Source organism: Myxocyprinus asiaticus, chromosome 16, assembly GCF_019703515.2.
Source record: "Myxocyprinus asiaticus isolate MX2 ecotype Aquarium Trade chromosome 16, UBuf_Myxa_2, whole genome shotgun sequence".
In the NCBI taxonomy this organism is placed as follows: Eukaryota; Metazoa; Chordata; class Actinopteri; order Cypriniformes; family Catostomidae; genus Myxocyprinus; species Myxocyprinus asiaticus.
Genome location: NC_059359.1, coordinates 42,592,778 through 42,611,663, shown reverse-complemented (window position 1 = coordinate 42,611,663; position 18,886 = coordinate 42,592,778). Strand labels below are relative to the sequence as shown.

Below are 18,886 nucleotides of genomic sequence, written 5' to 3'. Positions count from 1 at the left end.
GTGAAGGATTTGCTCGTGTATATTAATGAGAAAAGGGGCCGTTCACACAGGACACGTATTGTTAGACAGAATGTAGCGAATTGTAACAGAGAGCATTAACTCCCATACTCTTGTCCTTGTATGAATGTAAATTAGTGTATGACTGTTCCGCTCCCAGATTCATCTGATTTGTTAATAATACAAATAAAATAAAAAACACTGAAACATTGATTTTTAGTAAAAACATCCGTCTTCTAGAGATGGAACTTAATGACGTGTCCTGTGTTAACGCCCCCTTTTGAACGTTATCGATCAACGGTAGTTCTACTCAATTAATATTAATGAGCTAAGCTTTCGCCTTAAAAGGATTAGTAATTTCGCCTTCCGGGAGTTGAAGTGTTCTCGGTGATGACAAGATCACCACAAGTGAAACCACATACACAGTATAAATAATGATGCTAAAATAAAATGCGCACATGTCCGTAAAATAATAATAACAACTCTAAATAGAGAAAGTTTAAACTATGTATTTTAAGTAAATAAATGAAAACAAAAGACTTGCGTGTTCTAGTTCACTGTGGGTGTTTTTGTCTTCTGGGCGTCATGGCTGAGACTTCCTCTTTGAACTATTGTTTCAGTGTGCGCACACTGACGATCAGTTCAGTGTCTGTGTTCCGATGACAGCTGAAGGATGGGGGACCTGCAGTCCTTGCGAGTCTTCATAAACGGTTTGGATCAAAAGTCTTTACCCCGCATACTACAGGTCTGCTCTGGGGTCTATTTTCAGGGTAGGATTACATACTCTCTTTCTGTTCTATATGTCACTTTCAATGGAAAACATATATTTACAAAATAGGCAAGATCCTGTTCTTCACTCAAATTTTTAATCAACAACTAGTATGCTCACTCATTTCAGCAAATTAAATTTAGTTTGCATTGTAACTGTTATTTGTTGGAAATGTATGTTTCAAGTCCCTTTTGTAAAGTACAAGAACCCTTATGTTCCGTTGAGATTGACTGGCTTTATGTTTGGGTTCCCACACACACACACACACACACACACACACACACACACACACAAATAAAACACTAGTAAGATTTACACGTTTTTGCACACAGTTTTCCTAAGTAAATGTTAATGGTATAAATGTAAGTAAAATCTACTTAACTTCACAACATAATATTGCTTAAGTGATTGAGTAAATGTAACTTAAACATTTCAGTTAAAACAGTAATTTACAAATATGATGTACATGGTACTTAAATAAACGTAGTTACATTTAAATGAATATTTTATTAGAACAGTTAGAATTTTGAACTTTCCTTAAACACATTTATAATCATGCATGTACCACATACAATACAGAAGTCTTCCACAAATAGAGAAGCTTATTGCATGCTGCCTCATCAAAGTTATGTTTGAACTGTGCAATGACATGTGTATAGCCAATCTCTCTCTGTTTCAGGGCAGAAGCAGATTTGAATCTCTTTTGTTAGATTACTTCAGCATTCTAACTGTGTATGTTGATAAATAACTAGTCAGTCACCGTGATTTTGACAATCTTGGAAGCTGGTCTGGTATAAATTGACCATATACATTTTTTTTAAATTATTATTATTATTATTATTATTTTATTATATATTGGCCATATTGACTGTGGAATGTTGTTGTGATGACATCACAACCAGCCACCCCACTTCAAAACTCATTCCGGTGCCAGTGTGTGTATGCCAATATACAAATCATAGCATGTAAAAAGTCATTGCATTTCTGTTTTATATGTCCAGGGTCCCCAAACAAAAGCAATGTAACATTATCTATTTAGGACGTTTGATGCATTTTATCATTAGGTTGCATTTTTTGTTAATAATCAGTTCATCAGATCAAAAGTCATATAATCCACCTGATACTTTAATGTTAAGTATGTTTTTTGAGCTATTAAAAGGACTGTGGGTTCTGTCAGACACCAAACAAAACATGAGCTATAAGATCCTTATTTAATTTCAGCTTCTATGTGGTTTATGCTGTGCACTCATAAGTAGGGTGGCCAGACATCCCGTATTTCCCCTCTCCTAAAATTTCTCTATCGTCTATTCGGCTTTCTCAGTCACGTGAGTATTTTAATCAAAGGTAGCAAAGGATACGGATTGTAAAACCAATAAAATCACACCGTGTTATTTGAAGTACATGATTGGATTAAACTATCCAATCACAATCACCTATCAATAGACGTCCAGTTAAAATAGATGAAATAGCAGCTGGAAAAATGTCAAGGAAGTGTGCATGTACATTTAATGAGGATCTTCAAAAAGAGTTTACATTTCTAAAAAAGGAGTCACAGACAGAGCCTAGTAAAGTGAGGTGTGAGATTTGTGGAGCACGCTTTTCCATCGCCCATGGAGGCCGCACCGACATTGCCCAGCATGTTCATACAAAAAAAGCATATGGATGCTGCTAAAAGTAAGTGTGCCACACCAAGTGTTATCGATTTTTTTGTGAAGCAAATTTTAGAATCTGACAAGGTGCACGCAAGTGAAGGACTTTTTGGTTGTCATTCTGTTGTGCACGGCCATAGCTTTTGAACTGCGAAACTGATCAAGAAATTGTATGATCCGAAATGTTCTTCTGCCCGCACCAAATCTGAAGCTGTCATATGCACCATACTCGCTTTTGTGCAGCTGGACTATCAGAAACTACTGCAGCATGGCAACACACGTTTCCTCTCTCTTGGTCCAGCTCTTGAAAGAATACTACACATATTCAGTGGTTTGTGTGCATACTTTCTTTCTCAAAAATAAAAACAACATTTTCAGTGATCCTTGCACTAAGCTTTGGATTGGCTTCACACTCAAGCAAACAGGCACTTTTAACCATGCACTGGAGATAGTACAGCAAGACCACATATCAGCAACAGAAGTGGCTTTGCACATCCATGACCTGAGAAAAGTCTTGCAATCCAGGCTGGAGGAATCATTCATACCCTCTGACATTAAAAAGCAGTTGGATGCCCTGGCTGAAGCTGGTGACATGCGAGCGGATGATTTCTTTTGTGCAGTGAGAAACTTTTTATTCAGCATCGGTGAATTACCTCCAAAATTGGAGCCACTCATTGGAGAACACAGAAAAACTTGAAAGAAATTCAGAGCAGCCTCGAACAGTTCTACTCCAGAATCCCTACTCACAGTTTGATTGACGAAGCCAAGCTCTTTGATGAGTGGGCTTGTGTGAAAAACATTGTCACCCATTGCATCACTGAGTGGAACATGAACAAGATGGCCATGTGTGATAAATGGACAGATGTTTTCTGTGAACTGGAGAGCAAGACCATCAACTTCAGAGTCTTATCCAAGGTTGAGAAGTTTGTTTTATGCCTGCCTGGAACATCTGCATCTGTGGAGTGTGTGTTCTCATTAATGAAAGCAGCATGAATATAAAACTCGACTCAGTGTAACAATTGTGAAGGCAATGCTTTTCGTACGTCTTAATTTTGGACTGGACTGCTCTGCATTTTACGATAATCTCTTGAAAGACAAGCGCATACTGAGAAAAATTGCTGCCAGCGAAAAGTACAAGGTGACTACAGTTACAGATGCAGATGCACCCTCTACTCCCCATTGATCTGCGCCTAGGCAAGATTATGTCAATTTCATTTTTGCTGGGAGGGGGCTGTTCCGTTTTCCACAAGCAGGAATCTGGTCACCCTACTTATAAGGCATTATGTACTGAGACAAAATAAGCTGTCTGGTTTAGTCTTATGTGCATTGCTGAAAAATGTTGAGAACAAAATACATTGATTATTTTTATAAAGTATTCTATAATCATTATTGTGTTTTAAAGAGGGTAAACTTGGTTTATGTGAACACTGAAGGGACAATTCATTGTTTTCCCATCAGGATATGTATTTAACTGTCAGGTGTATTTTGTTGATTCATGTCTTTTATTTTGAAAAGTTTAGTTCCTGTTCCCTTGTCATGTGATTTCTGTTTTCCCTCCATGTTCATGTGTCATGTTTTCATTGGTTTATTGTTTAATTATCTTGCTATCAGTTCTGTTTGTTCATTGGTTTATGTTCTCCCATGTCTTGTATTTAAGCCCTCATGTTTTCATTGTCTAGTTGTCAAGTATTGAATGTGAATGTTGTTTTGTTGTCAAGTCAAGTCAAGTCAAGTCAAGTCAAGTCAAGTCAAGCCATAGTCAAGTCTAGTTTATGTCAAGTTCATGTTTTTGTTAAATCACTTTGTAGTTAGGGTTACTGGTTATCACGTTTATAAATAAACTGCACTTGGGTTCTTCATCTTCACGTCTTTGTCATTGCCATCATTGTCAGCAGCCAACAACGTTACAGAATACTTGATCACCCATGAACCCAGCAGTTTTACTTCTGCGCCTTCGTCAGAGGACTATGTCGAGGACTTCTGCGGTCTAGCCTGCCAGGTGGACTTTAATGAGGTTGCCTTCAAAGACTGTTTCAGATTTGGATTGAATGAGTCCATTTCTTTTTTGATGCCTGGCGGTCGCAGTTCCCTCAGCCTGGTTCAATATATCGACCTCGCCCTACGGATCATTGGTTCCACGTTCACTGTGGGGGAGGCGGACGCCGAGCCAGAGTTCCACGTCATGGCCGCCGCCGAGCCAGAGTTCCACGTCATGGCCGCCGCCGAGCCAGATTTCCACGTCACAGCAACGCCTCAGCCTGCTCCATGCCACGTCACAGCAACGCCTCAGCCTGCTCCATGCCACGTCACAGCAACGCCTCAGCCTGCTCCATGCCACGTCACAGCAACGCCTCAGCCTGCTCCATGCCACGTCACAGCAACGCCTCAGCCTGCTCCATGCCACGTCACAGCAACGCCTCAGCCTGCTCCATGCCACGTCACAGCAACGCCTCAGCCTGCTCCATGCCACGTCACAGCAACGCCTCAGCCTGCTCCATGCCACGTCACCGCAACGCCTCAGCCTGCTCCATGCCACGTCACCGCAACGCCTCAGCCTGCTCCATGCCACGTCACAGCCACACCTGAGCAGTGGGACCTGGAGATAGTTCCCACCCTTATACCCACCCTTAGTTCTCCTGAGCAGGCAAGGGGAACTTTCGGCCCTCCGATCCCGCCTGGACCCTCCGAGCCCTGGACTTCGCCTTGGCCTGTCGGTCCCTCGACATTGCCTCAGCTCTGCGTTCCCTCGGCTCCACTACGGTCCTTCAGCCTGTCGGCTGTGCCGGGGTCCCTCGTCCCTCCGGCTCCTCCTTGGTCTGTCGGTCACCTGGCTCCGCTTTGGCTCTCCGATCCTCTGGCTGTGCCTTGTCCCTCTGATCTGTCAGCTTCACCAGGGACCTCCTTCCCTACGGCTCCACCTTGGTCCTCAGTCCCACAGGCTCCACCTCAGTCTTCCGATCCCTCAGCTCCGCCTTGCTCCTCCGAGCCTCCAGCACCGCCTTGGTCCTCCCTGCCATCGGCTCCACCCTAGCCCTTCGAGTCTTCGGCTACTCTCTGGGCACCAAGTTCCATGGCTCCGCCCCTCGAGCCTCTCACGGCTCCGCCTTCCATGGCTCCACCCCTCGAGCCTCTCATGGCTCCACCCCCCACGGACTTTGCCTTGGTCCCATGCCCCTCGCCCTTTCTCGCCATGCCACGCCCCACACCTCAAGACACCCCCCCCCCCCCCAGCTCCCTACAGAACTTTGAATTTATGTCATGTTTTACGTGTTTTGTTTGTGTTGGGGTGTCAGGAGCCATCCCTTAGTGGGGGGGATATGTCAGGTGTATTTTGTTGATTCATGTCTTTTATTTTGAAAAGTTTAGTTCCTGTTCCCTTATCATGTGATTTCTGTTTTCCCTCCATGTTCATGTGTCATGTTTTCATTGGTTTATTGTTTAATTATCTTGCTATCAGTTCTGTTTGTTCATTGGTTTATGTTCTCCCATGTCTTGTATTTAAGCCCTCATGTTTTCATTGTCTAGTTGTCAAGTATTGGATGTGAATGTTGTTTTGTTGTCAAGCCGAGCCATAGTCAAGTCTAGTTTATGTCAAGTTCATGTTTTTGTTAAATCACGTTTGTAGTTAGGGTTACTGGTTATCATGTTTATAAATAAACTGCACTTGGGTTCTTCATCTTCATGTCTTCGTCATTGCCATCATTGTCAGCAGCCAACAACGTTACATCAACAGGAAATTCTTTCAGATTTATATTACATTTGCATATATAACAGCTCTTCCAGTAATATTCTTCAGTGTATTTATTCACCATGGTTATAACTGCATAAAACTGGAAAAGCTGATTTCTCATGATTGAATAGGCTAAATGAGCAAAATGTAGATATATTTAAAATCAGTTAAAGGGATAATTCACCCAAAAATGAAAATTCTCTCATCATTTACTCACCCTCATGCCATCCCAGATGTGTATGACTTTCTTTCTTCTGCAGAACACAAATTGTGATTATTAGAAGAATATCTCAGCTCTGTAGGTCCATAGAATGCAAGTGAATGGTGACCAGAACTTTGTAGCTCCAAAAATCACATAAGGAAACATAAAAGTAATCCAGATGACTCCAGTGGTTGAATCTATATTTTCAGAAGCATTATGATATGTGGGTGAGAAACAAATCAAGATTTTTTTTTTACACTAAATATCCACTTTCACTTTTACATCTGAAAGTGAATGTTAAAGTGGAGATTTAGGCTCCGTTCAACTTCACTTTAAACATCCACTTGCTAACTTCCATAAGCACTTCCCCTCGGGGGAATCCCCGCTGCCATTTTGGAAGTCCATTCCACTTCGCTAAGTGGGCAGGGGAAGTTTCTGCTGACAGACCCTCAACCCCTCGATTTTGACCAAGGGAGCGAGCTTACTCAGATGTACGCTTCAGGTAGCTCCATATACCACAATGCAACTCGATCGTGACATCACAGCACAGATCATGCTCAAACTACCCCACCCCACACAACTCTAATGTACAGTATCTCACAGAAGTGAGTACACCCCTCACATTTTAGTAAATATTTTATTATATCTTTTCATGTGACAACACTGAAGAAATGACACTTTGCTACAATGTAAAGTAGTGAGTGTACAGCTTGTATAACAGTGTAAATTTGCTGTCCCCTCAAAATAACTCAACACACAGCCATTAATGTCTAAACCGCTGGCAACAAAAGTGAGTACACCCCTAAGTGAAAATGTCCAAATTGGGCCCAAAGTGTCAATATTTTGTGTGACCACCATTATTTTCCAGCACTGCCTTAACCCTCTGGGGCATGGAGTTCACCAGAGCTTCAAAGGTTGCCACTGGAGTCCTCTTCCACTCCTCCATGACGACATCACGGAGCTTGTGGATGTTAGAGACCTTGCGCTCCTCCACCTTCCGTTTGAGGATGCCCCACAGATGCTCAATAGGGTTTAGGTCTGGAGACATGCTTGGCCAGTCCATCACCTTTACCCTTAGCTTCTTTAGCAAGGCAGTTGTCGTCTTGGAGGTGTGTTTGGGGTCATTATCATGTTGGAATACTGCCCTGCGGCCCAGTCTCCAAAGGGAGGGGATCATGCTCTGCTTCAGTATGTCACAGTACATGTTGGCATTCATGGTTCCCTTAATGAACTGTAGCTCCCCAGTGCCGGCAGCACTCATGCAGCCCCAGACCATGACACTCCCGCCACCATGCTTGACTGTAGGCAAGACACACTTGTCTTTGTGCTCCTCACCTGGTTGCCGCCACACACGCTTGACACCATCTGAACCAAATAAGTTTATCTTGGTCTCATCAGACCATAGGACATGGTTCCAGTAATCCATGTCCTTAGTCTGCTTGTCTTCAGCAAACTGTTTGGGCTTTCTTGTGCATCATCTTTAGAAGAGGCTTCCTTCTGGGACGACAGCCATGCAGACCAATTTGATGCAGTGTGTGGCGTATGGTCTGAGTACTGACAGGCTGACCCCCCACCCCTTCAACCTCTGCAGCAATGCTGGCAGCACTCATACGTCTATTTCCCAAAGACAACCTCTGGATATGACGCTGAGCACGTGCACTCAACTTCTTTGGTCAACCATGGCGAGGCCTGTTCTGAGTGGAACCTGTCCTGTTAAACCGCTATATGGTCTTGGCCACCGTGCTGCAGCTCAGTTTCAGGGTCTTGGCAATCTTCTTATAGCCTAGGCCATCTTTATGTAGAGCAACAATTCTTTTTTTTAGATCCTCAGAGAGTTCTTTGCCATGAGGTGCCATGTTGAACTTCCAGTGACCAGTATGAGAGAGTGAGAGCGATAACACCAAATTTAACACACCTGCTCCCCATTCACACCTGAGACCTTGTAACACTAACGAATCACATGCCACCGGGGAGGGAAAATGGCTAATTGTGCCCAATTTGGACATTTTCACTTAGGAGTGTACTCACTTTTGTTGCCAGCAGTTTAGACATTAATGGCTGTGTGTTGAGTTATTTTGAGGGGACAGCAAATTTACACTGTTATACAAGCTGTACACTCACTATTTTACATTGTAGCAAAGTGTCATTTCTTCAGTGTTGTCACATGAAAAGATATAATAAAATATTTACTAAAATGTGAGGGGTGTACTCACTTCTGTGAGATACTGTATGTAAGAAGTGAAGTTTGGCCAATTAAGCAGTTTAGAAAAGTTATATTGAGATTAAACAGCATAATACTAGTAGCTACCTTAAACTGACTGTTTATTACATAGCCATAACCTATTTGTTCATTGTAAATGTAAAATTTTTACATTTTTGTAAACCTTGATTAATCCTTTCTAACAATTCATAAAAAATAAAATAAAATAAAAAATCTTAACATATAAGATTTATACATAAGCCTCTGAAATTACAACTAAACTTTGCCTGAATCTGTGATTACATCAATCTCTGAAAACATTGTCTTCTCAGGTGAAAAATCACTAAATAATTCCACAAATTGACATCAGCCCTCAATGTGCTGCAGGTGATCAAGTGTTTGGGTGTTTCAGCTAAACCCACTGCACAGGTTCCACCAGTAGTGGGCACTCGCGCAATGTAAGCAATGACGTACATCCGAGTCCATGAGACAGGAAATTAGCGAGGGAAGGGCATAAAAATTTGAAGTGGAATGCAGTTTCTCACCCACACCTATCATATAATTTCAGAAGATATAGATTTAAACACTGGAGTCACATGGATTACTTTTATGTTTCCTTTATGTGATTTTTGGACCTTCAAAGTTCTGGTCACCATTTACTTGCATTGTATGGAGCTACAGACCTGAAATATTTTTCTAAAAATCTTCATTTATATTCTGCTGAAGAAAGAAAGTAATATACATCTGAGATGTCATGAGGGTGAGTAAATGATGAGAGAATTTTCATTTTCGGGTGAACTAACAGTTGAAGTACAATAGTATGTTAACAAATATTGAAATACATATAAAAGCCACTAAAAAGAAAATATGATGAATAATATAAACCCCTTCACAGAGGAAGAGCTATTCAGTCCATATTCTTAATCCATTATCTTATTTTATTATATTTGCAATTTGTATCTTTTTATTTATTTATTTTTTTTTATTCTTCTTATTATAATTTTAAGATATATAGAACTTTAGGTCAACTTCTGTTGTATTAAGTGTGCTTTAAAATTAATCTTGACTTGACCTACTCACAGTGCTATGACATTTAAACAGTAACATGTTCTTATAATTACAGTACTGTGCAAAAGTTTTAGGCACTTGTGAAAAATGTTGCATAGTGAGGATCTTCAAAAATAATGACATAAATAGTTTTCATTTGTCACTTAATGTCATACAAAGTCCAGTAAACATAAAAAAAGCTAAATCAATATTCAGTGTGAACACTTTTGCCTTTAAAACAGCACCAATTCTCCTAGGTACACCTGGACACAGTTTTTCTTGGTTGTTGGTAGATAGGATGTTCCAAGCTTCTTGGAGAATTCACCACAGTTCTTCTATCTATTTAGGCTGTCTCAATTGCTTCTGTCTCTTTATGTAATCTCAGACTGACTCGATGTTCAGTGGGGGGCTTTATGGGGCTATGACATATGTTGCAGGGCTCCCTGTTCTTCTATTCTATTTTTTCTATTTGCAAAAGTAACGTTTGGGAGTCTAACATTTATATTTCCTGTTGACATACTAAATCTAAAGATATAAATAACCATCTTAAGACAAATGCTTTTGTGAAACACCTTATGTGACTTTTGCACAGTACTGTATGTTAAGTACTTGTATACTTAGATAAAAGGTACATAAAGGGATAGTTCACCCAAAAATCTTTTATTTATTACTCACCCTCATGTTCTTCCATGGAACACAAATGGAGATGTTAGGGCAGAATGTTAGCTTCAGTCACCATTCACTTTCGTTGCATCTTTTTCCATACAATAAAAGTAAATCAATAAAAATCTTCTTTTGTATTCCACTGAAGAAAGAAAGTCATACAGGGTTGAAACAACATGTGGGTGAGTAAGTGATGACAGTATTTTCATTTTTGGGTGAACTATCCCTTTAAGTTGACATATCCTGTGATGTAACACTATACTCCATTTACAATGCATCCGGAAAGTATTTACAGCGCTTCACTTTTTCCACATTTTGTTATGTTACAGCCTTATTCCAAAATGGATTAAATTCATTATTTTCCTCAAAATTCTACATACAATACCCCATAATGACAACGTGAAAGAAGTTTGTTTGAAATCTTTGCAAATGTATTGAAAAATAAAAAACGAAAAAAAAAAAAAATCACATGTACATAAGTATTCATAGCCTTTGCCATGACACTCAAAATTGAGCTCAGGTGCATCCTGTTTCCACTGATCATCCTTGAGATGTTTCTACAACTTGATTGGAGTCCACCTGTGGTAAATTCAGTTGATTGGACATGATTTGGAAAGGCACACACCTGTCTATATAAGGTCCCACAGTTAACAGTGCATGTCAGAGCACAAACCAAGCCATGAAGTCCAAGGAATTGTCTGTAGACCTCCGAGACAGGATTGTATCGAGGCACAGATCTGGGGAAGGGTACAGAAAAATGTCTGCAGCATTGAAGGTCCCAGTGAGCACAGTGGCCTCCATCATCCGTAAATGGAAGAAGTTTGGAACCACCAGGACTCTTCCTAGAGCTGGCCGCCTGGCCAAACTGAGCGATCGGGGGAGAAGGGCTTTAGTCAGGGAGGTGACCAAGAACCCGATGGTCACTCTGACAGAGCTCCAGCGTTTCTCTGTGGAGAGAGGAGAACCTTCCAGAAGAACAACCATCTCTGCAGCACTCCACCAATCAGGCCTGTATGGTAGAGTGGCCAGATGGAAGCCACTCCTCAGTAAAAGGCACATGAAAGCCTGCCTGGAGTTTGCCAAAAGGCACCTGAAGGACTCTCAGACCATGAGAAACAAAGATTGAACTCTTTGGCCTGAATGGCAAGCGTCATGCCTGGAGGAAACCAGGCACTGCTCATCACCTGGCCAATACCATCCCTACAGTGAAGCATTGTGGTGGCAGCATCATGCTGTGGGGATATTATTCAGCGGCAGGAACTGGGAGACTAGTCAGGATTGAGGGAAAGATGAATGCAGCAATGTACAGAGACATCCTTGATGAAAACCTGCTCCAGAGCGCTCTGGACCTCAGACTGGGGCGTAGGTTCATCTTCCAACAGGACAACGACCCTAAGCACACAGCCAAGATAACAAAGGAGTGGCTACAGGACAACTCTGTGAATGTCCTTGAGTGGCCCAGCCAGAGACCAGACTTGAACCCGATTGAACATCTCTGGAGAGATCTGAAAATGGCTGTGCACAGATGCTCCCCATCCAACCTGATGGAGCTTGAGAGGTCCTGCAAAGAAGAATGGGAGAAACTACCCAAAAATAGGTGTGCCAAGCTTGTAGCATCATACCCAAAAAGACTTGAGGCTGTAATTGGTGCCAAAGGTGCTTCAACAAAGTATTGAGCAAAGGCTGTGAATACTTATGTACATGTGATTTTTTAAAAAAAATTTTTTTATACATTTGCAGAGATTTCAAACAAACTTTCACATTGTCATTATGGGGTATTGTTTGTAGAATTGAGGAAAATAATGAATTTAATCAATTTTGGAATAAGGCTGTAACATAACAAAATGTGGAAAAAGTGAATCGCTGTGAATACTTTCCGGATGCACTGTAAAATTATTTAATCAGCATTTTGATAAATGTTTTATTATTATGCATGCAGCTTTTATCAAATAATAAATTAAGAGAATACTTGGAATATTTGTACTTTAAAAAAACTATTTGTCACATCGCAGAACCATTTAAAATGAACTAGTGAAGGCGAGACGTGTATAAAATATGAACTCGTAAGACAAGGACCTAAGATAAACATTTTCCCTTATAGGTTCATGTACATTTTAACCTGAATCTTGATGTTGATAAAAAGAAAAGTCCATGGACATGTTATCATCTACCCATTATACAAAAACAAAAAAAAAGCTCTTTGGCTGAATTGATTCAATTGTATACAGTGTTTCCACATGTTTGAAATGAGTTTTCTTAACTTAAAATAACTATGTAATCTCAACACAAACACTTTGTGTAGAAAGAACCTAGTTGAATTGGGTAAATCCAACATAATTAGACATGTCAAAGTTACTCAAATCTCATTTATTTCTTTATATACTAACTAGTAGGGATGGACCGATCCAACTTTTTCAGTCCCGATACCGATCCAATACCTGGGCTTTGGGTATCGGCCGATACGAGTACCGATCCAAAACCATTGTTAAAGTGTCAGTCGAAATTGAGTCGCTGGTGTGTGATCCGTGGAAGTGTTTTGCTTGTAGCACCGCAATGCGAGGCGTACAACACGTGTTCAACCAGTGTACTGTTAAACTTAAGTGACAACGGCCACATGTCAGAGCTCCCGATATCTGTGGTGAAACTCATAATAGCTGGTACATCTTTTAATGCTTCTGATAAGTGTTTGCACACTTTCTTGTAGAGTTCAGATAGAGCAATCTCAGAAAAATATTTCCATGATGGCAAACTGTACTATGGTTCCAAGTGTTCAATCAGCCGACGGAAGCCCTAGTTTCAGCAACTGTCAGGGGTTGCTCATCCAGATCAATGAATTTGAGAACCTTTTCTGTTATTTTTGTAGCTTTCAGACTATCACTGGGAAGTTTCTTGCGTCTTTGCAATTCACCCGACAAAGTTAACTGATTCAACGAAGCGTCTGCTTTTTTGTTTGGTTGAACTCGTCGTGTTCTTTAGCATGATGGTTCTAGAGGTGCTTGATTAAGTTGGTTGTGTTATATTTTGCAGTGTTACTGCCACCCCTTGAAACATTTGCTTTGTAGATAGTGCAAGTAGCCGTAGAACTTGTTGGCATAGCAAGCATGAAATATCTCCAAACTGCAGACCCTCTGTGGTTAGCTCCCTCCATGCTATGTTAGCTAGCTCTCCTTCTAGCAAAATGTACGGGTCTACCAGTGCACTGCTGACGCATGACGTTGTACGCGCACATTCATGCGTATGTGCGCGTACTACGCCATGCGTAGAATAACATAGAATTGAATTGATCGGCCCCATTGTCACAGATACCTGATCCAGCTTTTGGAGTCAGTATCGGACCGATACTGTATCAGATCGGTGCATCCCTACAAACTAGTGAAAGTGAATGTTCGCATGTTAAGTACATGTTGGTTGGAAGCACTACAAAGTGTAGTTTAGTAACTATGCTATGGTTTGCACAGAATTTGCTCAACAAAGCAAGCAATCAATTACATGTGCAACATCTACCTGTCCTCATCATTAGCTCAAGCTCCACTCTTCACCATAATGGTAACCCACAAAACTCCAACGTAACAGAAACTCTTCTAAATCTCAGCATAACAAAACATTAAACACAAACAAGTATCCCCTTTTACATTCATCTTGTACAAAAACGCATAAAATAACACTTAATTTGAACATTTTCTTTCCCTATCGATTCACAAGCAGTTTTATCAATGCTACATTAACACCACAAAAAGTATTCATGTAGTCCCAACTCAATTGGATTAAGCAAACTTCTATTTTACAAATGAAATGGATAGAATGCAATGAAATCAAGTTGTGACTAAATGTTCTAGAATTGTGTTGCTTTAGTTTAATCAAGTAACTTGAAAAAGCAGCAAAAATAATTTTTTTGAGTGTACTTCTGACAAATAACAATTAATATCAGCAGACATACATTCTAGAGCAAAAATTATCATGAGATATTAGGAATTCAAGAGTTCCCTTACGATTAAGTACACTTGACATTGCGTCACTAAGCTGACGCTATGGGGGAGTGTCCTTCTATATGACCTAGATGAAAACTTTCTACAATAACGCCAGGATTGGCTATGGTGTTTATATATATATATATATATATATATATATATATATATATATATATATATAAAACTAAAAGAGCCGCTTACGTGTTTGCGTCTTTTTAAAGATGTCATTCCGTAAGTGTTCCTTATGCGAGGGACACATCTCGCTGTCAGATCAACATGAGAGTTGCATTCACTGTCTGGGCCGCTCCCACGCAGAGACAGACTGCCCTCACTGTGAGGGCAGTGAGCATGGGCATGAGTCTCAAGATGCTTCGCTCACGAATGGCCCTCGTTCTGTGGGACGATTCAGCCACCCGCACCCTCCCACCTGCCTCTTCTGTGACTCCCGAGGATCACACGAGGAAGGCATGGTGGGGCCGCGAGATCAAGCAGGATGAATTTAAGGTGGACCTCGTGCCAGCACATGCCCCGCGAGCCCCTCAATCTCCATATAATGCGTCTATGCCGATACCATATGTGCACATGACCTCGTCATATATGGTTTTTCTGATGCTGGGGATGATGATGTTATGTCTTTCGCTGCACTGGCGAGTGGTCAATGGAGGATGTTGCCGCCCCTTCCCCCAGCGAGAGCGTGGAGCATGCAAGCGCTACTGACATGGAGATGCTTCACGTCCTTTCAAGTGCGGTCAAAGAGCTCGGTCTTGAGTGGTCTCCTCCAGAGAAACCTGAAAAATCTTGCCTTGATGAATGGTTCTTGCAGTCCGGATGCCATCAAGTGAATGCATTCTGCAGATCTGCCCCGTTCTTCCTGAAAGTTCATAACGAACTGACAAAATCCTGGCGCGCGCCCTATTCTGCTTGCTCGCACAGCAATTCCACTCTCCTCACTAAAGTGGACCAATGGGAAAACAAAGGTTATGCCCAACTACCCCCTGTGGGATGCCCCGTTCATCCTTCCAAGCCGTGTCGACTTAGTGCTGCGAGTCATAAATGTAACTGCACAGGCCATTGGCAAGTCAATGGGCAACCTGGTGGTTTTGGATCATCACATCTGGCTGACCCTCACGGAAATGCATGACATGGAAAAAGCCACTCTATTTTGGGTAGCTCAGCAAGTAAAGACGCTGACTACCACACCTGGAGTTGCAAGTTCGAATCAAGGGCGTGCTGAGTGACTCCAGTCAGGCTTCCTAAGCAACCAATTGGCCCAGTTGCTATGGTGGGTAGAGTCACGGTGGGTTAACCTCCGCGTGATCGCTATAATATGGTTCTTGCTCTCGGTGGGGCACATGGTGAGTTGTGCGTGGATACCACGGAGAATAGGGTGAGCCTCCAAATGCGCTAGCTCTCCGCGGTAATGCGCTCAACAAGCCACGTGATAAGATGCACGGATTGACTGTCTCGGACGTGGAGGCAACTGAGATTCATCCTCCACCACCCGGATTGAGGCGAGTCACTATGCTATCACGAGGACCTACAGCGCATTGGGAATTGGGCATACCAAATTGGGGAGAAAAGGGGAGAATTTTAATTTTTATATTATTTGATGCTCCGGTGTCTCTAGCCAGCCTTTTCGGTGGTTCTGTGGATAGATTTGCTGAGTGCTATGTCACGAATCAGCAACACTCACAGGCTATGAGATATATTATGCCTAAACAGAGCAGTACTTCATCACAACTGGCTCGCTTCTGCTCTGTCTCTGACCAGCGCCTGGTTAAAAACTCCACGCCTGCTGCCTCAGCACTGCCAAGCCACCAGTAAAGCCACGCAAGCTGTGGCCCAAATGAAGCCCGCCTCAGTGCAAGCCCCATGCCAAGGGGACCCCCCGCGCAGTAAAAGCGCTCCTGACGGGCACAGACCTATGAAGCGAAATGCAGAGATTGCCATTCCCAAAGAAGGCTCGATTAAAGACAATGCTGTTCCCTTCTTCCCAACTGCTGTTTGTCAGGAAAGAGCTACTGGCTGTCTTTCTAGCTTTGAGAGCTTCTCATTCTGACATCGTGAATCACCACATTCTGATTCGTTTGGACAGCACAACAGCAGTGGCGTATATAAGTCGCCAGGTCACACTGGCCCACATATGGCCGGTGAAACATAAGTATGCATTTCCCCCGGTGCGCTTCTTCATTCTGTCATCAGCAAAGTCTGAGTGGACATGGAAACAGTCCTGTTAATTGCGCCGAAATGGCCCAATCAGTCCTGGTTTCTTGAGATGGTAGAAATACTTGATGGGCCTCCATGGGAAATACCGCTGAGGAGAGACCTTCTCTCTCAAACACATGGCAGGATTTGGCATCCCCAGCCAGAGCTGTGAAGCCCACATGTGTGGCCTTTGAACGGAGCACAGCAGACGAGCCAGAACTGGCTCAGTCAGTTATGATGAACACCATTTTACAGGCTAGAGCACCGTCCACGAGATGCATTTACGCACTGAAATGGTATGTGTTCACTAATTGGTGCTTTTCACACGGCAAAGACCCAGTGAACTGCCCCATACCTGAAATTCGTACATTTCTTTAAGAGCAATTGGACGCAGGGCTCACTCTGTCAATGCTCGAAGTTTATGTGGCGACTATATCAGGCACCTAAATCCGGCACCTCTATAGGCAAACATGATTTTATCATAAAATTCCTTAAGGGGGTGGGGCAGCTAAATCCCCCTCGCCCGGCTACAGTCCCGACTTGGGACCTAACTTTGGTCCTAAAAGCACTCGTGGGGCCTCCCTTCGAACCTCTGGACTATGTTGAATTGCGTGTGTTTTCTCTTAAGACCGCATTACTGCTGGCTTTGGCCTCAGTAAAACAGGTCAGTGATTTGAAAGCACTGTCAGTTGACAATTCATGTCTGGAGTTTGGTTCAGGTCTTTCAAAAACCACTGTCAAACCCAGGAAAAGCTATGTGCCTAAGGTTCTAACCACACCCTTCAGAGCGCAGGTGGTTCACCTTCAAGCCTTTTTCCCTCCTCCATTTAATTCAGATGAGAAACAGTCCTTGCATTTGTTATGCCCTTTGCGAGCACTACACATATATACATTGAGCATACCTGCCAATTCAGGCTGTCTGACCAGCTCGACTAATGGTGTGTCCTTACAAGACACGTTTTGCAGTAGGATTGTCTTCTCAAAACACGTTCGCGAGGTTTTACAACCTAGATGTAACGCCTCTTTCATAGCAAGTCCTCTCTGTCTAGAGCGCTTGCTATTTCATTGGCCAAACATATACATATGCTCCTCTTTTTAAGTACAGGCACCCTATCATTTTACTCAACCGCCTGCATTCAGACTGTTGTATTTCCCAAAAGTCACAGGCACTTTCATTACAAATAAACTTCCTTTCCTGACTGGGTTCGTGGAGGGGTTAATTAATACTATATGACCATAGTTCATATATATATTCTGAGTGTTCCCCTCATGGCTCACCAAGAGGGTCATTCACTTGCGGCATACTCATGTCGGTCACCGTCCCGCGGGACTGCAGCGTCATGTCTCCTCTCTGGGAGGTTATGTCATGTAGTGTGGTGTGATGTGAATCTGTTCCCCATAGCATCAGCTTAGTGACGCAATGTCAAGTGTACTGAATCGTAAGGGAACGTCTCGGTTACGTATGTAGACATTGCATAAGCTGCCTGCACTACGGAATCAGTGTTTTTTGAGGTGCGAGCAATGTGCTCTTTGTCCCTCAGTCCAAAATTTCTGAGGAATGATGTTTGCGCTTCTGCTTTTATATAGACAGCTTCACGCCTAAAAGGGCGGGATTGAAACACCATTGCCAATCCTGGCGTTATTGTAGAAAGTTTTCAACTAGGTCGTGTAGAAGGACACTCCCCATAGCATCATCTTAGTGACGCAATGTCATCTTCCTTCATCTTAAGGAACTGAGATTACATACTTAACACGACGATTTCAAGGTTGGAGCCCCACTCAAATGTAAGAATTCCCTACTGAATGTTTGACTTTGCTTACTCTTTTAACTATTGGAGTGGGTTAGTTTGGGCTTAGATACACTGTAAATATTTATTCTGATAAAAAAATGAACCCAACTGGTTATGCAAATAATGTGCATGTTGTATTATTATTTTCAGGGTCAGTATATGAGCTTTCAGGGAGTGAAGTGTGTTTATCTACTGGAGACCTGATGAAGATCATTAGTTTAGAGCTTCTGTCTGTATCTTGTGAGGAGATTGACACCGGAACGTCATTTGAATTGCCTATTGAGTATTCAGGTGAGTCACTAAACAATGTGAATACACCAATGTTCACAAAAACGCTATTATACAACAGAACTGTTTATTTTGGGGAGAAATGGCCTTGTGAAAGCTGTTTTTGTATTCAATATACAGTATTTTTACATTATTGTGTAAGTAACTGCTCAAATGGTTAAAGGGCTAGTTCACTTAATTATTTACTCACCATCATGTCATTACAAACCCAGATGCTGCTATTTTCACCATGCAAAACAAATAAAGATTTAAAGAATCTTCAATAGATTCTTCAATATGTTGTGGTCATTTCTGCCACTGGGCCAAGCCCTTTTTTACTTCCCTACCTTCATTATCCCTGATCAAATTAATTATCCTGCCACATTCTTTTAGAGCTTT

At 42.0% G+C, this 18,886-nt stretch overlaps 1 protein-coding gene across 4 annotated transcripts in view; it reads left to right on the top strand.

The window, feature by feature from the left end:
- The first annotated feature begins 129 nt into the window (after positions 1 to 129).
- The window catches only part of LOC127454382 (protein THEMIS2-like), a 31,675-nt gene continuing 12,918 nt past the window's right edge, over positions 130 to 18,886 (top strand). For 3 of the 4 annotated variants that reach the window (XM_051721556.1, XM_051721558.1, XM_051721557.1), the window contains exons 1-2: positions 130 to 767; positions 18,371 to 18,511. In XM_051721556.1, the coding sequence (XP_051577516.1) occupies positions 671 to 767; positions 18,371 to 18,511 (238 nt within the window). In that variant the 5' untranslated portion in view covers positions 130 to 670. Of the gene's footprint in view, positions 768 to 9,060; positions 9,308 to 18,370; positions 18,512 to 18,886 lie in introns of those variants that run through there. The other variant, XM_051721559.1, reaches the window with a different exon arrangement.